We start from the raw sequence: 5,613 nt of genomic DNA, 5'->3' as shown, positions 1-5,613 counted from the left end.
CCAACAATTTCCAAATTTTCGATTCGTCTATATGTAAGCATGAAGTCCTTGGTCCCTTGAAGGTACCTTAAGACCTTCTTTGTATCTCTCCAATGGATAATTCTTGGATTACTTTGATATCTTCCTAACATGCTAACAGCAAAAGCAATGTCAGGTCTTGTACATACCTGAGCATACATTAGGCTTCCAACGGCTGAAGCATAAGGAATATTTTGCATCTGTTTCTTTTCAAGTTCATTTTGGGACATTGATCTAAGCAGAATTTGTCACCTTTCACAATAGGTGCAACACTTGGTGAACAATTTTGCATTTTAAACCTCTCAAGAACTTTATTAATATAGGCTTCTTGAGATAAACCTAAAATTCCTTTGTGTTTATCTCTATGAATCTTTATGCCAATGACATAAGATGCATCACCCATATCTTTCATATCAAAATGTCTAGAGAGAAATTGTTTCACTTCATATAACAACCCTAAATCATTTGTTGCAAGCAAAATATCATCTACATATAAGATGAGAAATATGATCTTACTCCCACTAACCTTGTGATATATACATTGATCAGAAATATTCTTAATGAACCCAAATGAAGAAATCACATTGTGAAACTTCAAATACCACTGTCAGAAAGCCTACTTAAGACCATACATTGCTCTCTTAAACTTCTAAACTAACTCCTTACCAGCACTTGAGATGAACCCTTCGGGTTGTCTCATATAAACCTCTTCTTCCAAATCTCCATTAAGGAATGCCATTTTCACATCCATTTGATGCAATTCCATGTCAAAAGTGTGCTACCAATGCTATAATGATACGAAAAGAGTCTTTCTTTGAAACAGGAGAAAAGGTTTTCCTGTAGTCAACTCCTTCCCTTTGAGTAAATCCTTTGGCAACAAGTCGAGCCTTATAGTGCTCAATATTGCCTGATGAATCCTTCTTGGTTTTAAAGACCCAGTTACAGCTAATGGCCTTTTCCCTATCAGGCAATTCTACAAGATCCCAAACTTGGTTATCCGCCATAGAATTCATTTCATCCTTCATATCATCTAGCCGTAAATTGGAATTACGACTTTTCATTGCTTGTGAAAACGTCGTTGGGTCATTTTCATAACAAACATCATAGTCAGACTCAGCAAGATACACTACATAGTCACTAAAAATTGCAGGCTTTCTGATTCTTGTTGATCTTCTTAATGTTGTATCATCAACCTCTTGTAAAGGTGGTGGCATAATAGATTCTCCCTTTTCTTGAAGTTACTCTTGAACAATATGTTCTTGAACAACATTTTCATTATGAAGAGTTTGATCCTTCACCATATGATCTGCTTGAACATTATCTTCATGATGTGGATCATTAGTAATAGGTTGTTCTACATTGACCCTATCTGTATGGGCATTGTATTGAACAACTACTTTTGTACATGGAGAGGTTTGACAAACATTATCATTCTCAACAACTTTAAGAGGATGATTTCTCGCACTTTCCACATCATGCTCTAAAAACCTTGCATTTCTAGATTCAACTATTTTACTTGAATGGGAGGGACAATAAAATCTATAACCCTTAGACTTTTCTGCATAGCCGATAAAATAGGCACTTATCGTCCTTGGGTCCAACTTCCTTTCTTGTGGATTATAAACCCGAACTTCAGTAGGACAACCCCAAATGTGTATATGATTCAAACTAGGTTTCCAACCTTTCCATAGCTCAAATGGCGTTTTAGAAACTGCCTTTATTGGAACTCTATTTAATATATATATGCAGTTGTCTTAAGAGCTTCACTCCACAAGGATAAAGGAAGATTGGTTGGGTCTAACTTCCTTTCTTGTGGATTATAAACCCGAACTTCAGCAGGACAACCCCAAATGCGTATATGATTCAAACTAGGTTTCCAACCTTTCCATAGCTCAAATGGCGTTTTAGAAACTGCCTTTATTGGAACTCTATTTAATATATATATGCAGTTGTCTTAAGAGCTTCACTCCACAAGGATAAAGGAAGATTGGAGTTGCTAAACATACTCCGCACAATATCCAGCAAAGTCCTATTTCTTCTTTCAGCTACACCATTTTATCTGGTGTGCCAGGCATGGTGTATTGTGCCACAATACCATGCTCTTGAAGATACTTTGCAAATGGACTAGGTACTTGTCCACTTCCAGTATATCTCCCATAGAATACTCCACCTCTATCTGATCTCACGATCTTAATTTTCTTTCCGCATTGTTTCTCTACTTCAACTTTATAAACTTTAAAAGCGTCCAATGCCTCATATTTATTATGAAGCATATAGAGATACATATATCGTGAATAATCATCAATAAAGGAGATGAAGTATTTCTGACCACTTAAGGACATATCAGGACAACATATGTCAGTGTGAATTATTTCTAATATGTCAGAATTCCTCTTAACACCTTTTAGAGATTTTTTAGTTTGTTTTTCCTTAATGCAATCCACACAAGTATCAAAATCAGTAAAGTTTAGAGGTTCAAGAACTCCATCACTTACTAATTTCTTTATTCTCTCAATGGGGATGTGTCCCAACTTTCGGTATCACAACATGGAGAATTTTTCATTCATACCTTTACCATGCATAACTATAAGACTAGATGGAACATTATTAGCTAAATGGATTTTAAATAAATCACACCAATTAAAGTACCGCGTCCAATAATATTAAAATTTTTAATAATGTCAATAGAATCATCATAAAAATTTATACATAATCCTTGTTTTACAAGCTTAGATAAAGAAATCAAATTTTTAGAAAAATCTGGAATATAAAAGGTTTTTTCTAAATCTAAAATACAACCAGTACTTAATACAAGCCTAAATGTTCCAACAGCTTTCACACGTGAACGCATCCGATTGCTCATATAGATGCTTAGTTCACTTCCTATCAGTTTCATTTTCCTTATGAAATCCTGCATGGTATTTGAAATATGAATTTCAGTACCAGAATCAATCCACCAAGTGTCATGACATATTTCAACAAAATTAGATTCAAAACACACTGAAGGAATAAGATCAGAAAGGTTAATACCTTTCTTTTCAAGCCAAACTTTAAATTTTGGGCACTCCTTCTTCATGTGTCCTTTCTTTTCACAAAAGAAACACCGTGCACCTTCTTTCTTCATAGAATGGGATACAATACCCTTTCCTTTCTTCTTATGAGCTTGCTTTTTACCACCCTCATTTGTCACTAATAGTGCACTTTCACCAAAGTCCTGAATTAGACTTCCTTTCTCTTGCACACACATCACTAGTAATTCGTTAATGGACCATTTTTTCTAATGTGTGTTATAAGAAATCTTAAATGGTCCGTACTGGACAGGAAGAAAATTTAGAATAAGATGCACTAGAAATGAATCAGAGATCTCAACCTCTAAAGCTTTTAGTTGTGCTGCAATGTCTCTCAACCTCATGATGTGTTCACGCACATCTCTTACACCGGTAAGCCTCATAGATGACAGTTGTGCCATTAGGGTTCTTGCAAGTGCCTTACTAGAAGACTCAAACTGTTCATCAATAGCCTTCATATAATCGTTGACATTCCTACAATCAGGAATTGAACCTCAGATACTAGCTGAAATACGAGACTTAATGAACATCATACTTAAACGGTTGGATTTCTCCCACCGTTCGTATAATGCTACCTCGGCTTGAGAACTAGCATCAGTAGGTGTCGGAGGCTCTTCCCTACGAAGAGCATAGTCAAGGTTTGCACACCCTAAGTGAAAGAGAATCTTATCTTTCCTTTCTTTATAGTTGTCACCACTTAACAAATGAATTTCAGATACAGTTTCAGATATCATTACTGCTGCAAATAATAAATCATGCTAACATTACTCAATTTTAAATAGACACATCAAAATTCATAATATATGATAATACATGCCAATGAAAGTCATATCAAAATAAATATGAATCATAGTGTCATTAAAATCTACCTGTGGGCAAAGATTTTAACACACATAATATTCACTATATTAACTAAAGTATTGAAACTAGAAAATAAAATACTATTTCTTAATACCTGTAGGCTAATTAAGAAGTAAGAAATATTTTCTATTTCAATCTAATTATATGTGAATAACATAATAAATTCCTGTGGGTAAGTTTATTATATAGTTCACAACAATTACAAATATATCATATTAATATTTATGTGATTTCTTTAAATATAATTATTATCAAGGATGCTGTGGCTACTCCTCAATAAATCATATATTAATCACAATATGATATGCAGCGGAAGAATTTATATTGCATGCAAATATAATCATTAAATAAATAAATTCAATAACATGATTAATATCAAAAGTGAAGATGATCTAGTGGACAACTATTTTGCCAATATTTAGAAGATCCAAATTCAAACCTCACTGCAACCAAAATTTGAATTTTTATAACAAATTTAAATTTTGAAACCCAACGACTTCAACGTAAAAGTAGCAAGCATTTAATGTTATATAACAAACAAAATCCATCCATTGAAACAAGTTCTTTCTGTCTTCTCTCTTCCACTGTCTTCCCTTTCTTCTTCTCTCCTTTTTTTTTATATTCAAGAATAAGAAAACTTATAGGAATCATGGAAAATTATACTATTATGAAGAACAACTACGACACAAATTTAGAAGATTCTTTATGGGAATATTATTTATTATTCCCTCTTCTTATGGTACGTCAACTTTAATTTCAATGATTTTTCTTACTTATTTCAAAATTCATACTATACATTTTTCTTTGAAAATAATTTATCAAAATAATGCACAGTAATTAAATTTTGAAATGGCAAGACAGGGACAATTTGACTCTGATACCACATGTTAGATATTTTATAAAATCAGTAATTTACGTACCTCCGACCATTGCCAATAAATCCTTTGATTTAATTTGGAACTTCCAATTCTTGAATCATAGAATGAGATGAAATCAAAGTGTGTTTATTTGTTATATCTGTAATCAGAATTGGGGACCCAAACTTTATAAAGTTTATGAACAATCGTGTTCTTTTCATCAAAGAACAGATCAACTGCCAATATAATTAATCAAAAATTACAACACCACCTAAACTAATTTTTATATTAACAAATTAGACTACGATTAGAATAAAAATTCTAACAGTATATTTATAGGAAAAAAGAGGGAATTGAATGGAGGGTGGAGTTTGAAAGTTAAGATCTAGTGGTGGGCATGGGGGGATATGATTCGAAGCTAGTAAAGGAAAAAGGACAAACAAAATTCAAACAAAAATAAAGGAGAAAAAACAAAAATTGAAAACTAAATAGTATGAAAGCATGCATGCATGGAATTAAAGAAAAATGTAATTGCAAAAGAAAAAGAGGGAGGTGTGCATTGGACGCATCTTCCCCTCCGTTAGACGCACATCCACACTAAACTTGTGTTTGGTTGTGGTGCGTTGAATGCACCTCCTCATGCGTGACGCAGGGGGTAGAATTGAGAGTTGAGACCCAAATTGGCTCTGTTTGGGGTACGTTAGACGCAGCCCCCATGCGTTAGACGCAAGGCCAAAATGGAGGGTCATTTTGGTTCTGTTTGGGTGTGTTAGACGCACCATGCCCTGCGTTAGATGCATGGGCCAATA

General features: G+C 33.9%; 1 protein-coding gene and 1 long non-coding RNA gene across 3 annotated transcripts; both read right to left on the bottom strand.

Annotated features, from left to right (window-relative positions):
- LOC110267428 (uncharacterized mitochondrial protein AtMg00820-like) lies at positions 773–1,238 on the bottom strand. Its single transcript, XM_021112965.1, has one exon. The coding sequence runs from the start codon at positions 1,230–1,232 to the stop codon at positions 786–788; it is 447 nt and encodes a 148-aa protein (XP_020968624.1). The 5' UTR covers positions 1,233–1,238; the 3' UTR covers positions 773–785.
- LOC110268295 lies at positions 2,794–5,577 on the bottom strand. 2 transcript variants are annotated; one of them, XR_002356467.1, is made up of 4 exons: positions 4,868–5,577; positions 3,662–3,825; positions 3,049–3,560; positions 2,794–2,929 (listed from the first exon to the last, which is right to left on the bottom strand). It is a non-coding gene; the product is annotated as an uncharacterized LOC110268295 (long non-coding RNA). The 2 variants fall into 2 exon arrangements; XR_002356468.1 differs by having other exon boundaries at positions 3,662–3,822.

The sequence above is a fragment of the Arachis ipaensis genome, chromosome B10, assembly GCF_000816755.2.
Source record: "Arachis ipaensis cultivar K30076 chromosome B10, Araip1.1, whole genome shotgun sequence".
Taxonomy (NCBI): domain Eukaryota; kingdom Viridiplantae; phylum Streptophyta; class Magnoliopsida; order Fabales; family Fabaceae; genus Arachis; species Arachis ipaensis.
The sequence above is the reverse complement of the archived record's forward strand: the minus strand, read 5'-3'. Positions and strand labels throughout refer to the sequence as shown.

Excerpts from the sequence above, each read along its gene's own strand:
- LOC110267428 (XM_021112965.1), bottom strand. The coding sequence starts at position 1,232 with ATGCCACCACCTTTACAAGAGGTTGATGATACAACATTAAGAAGATCA.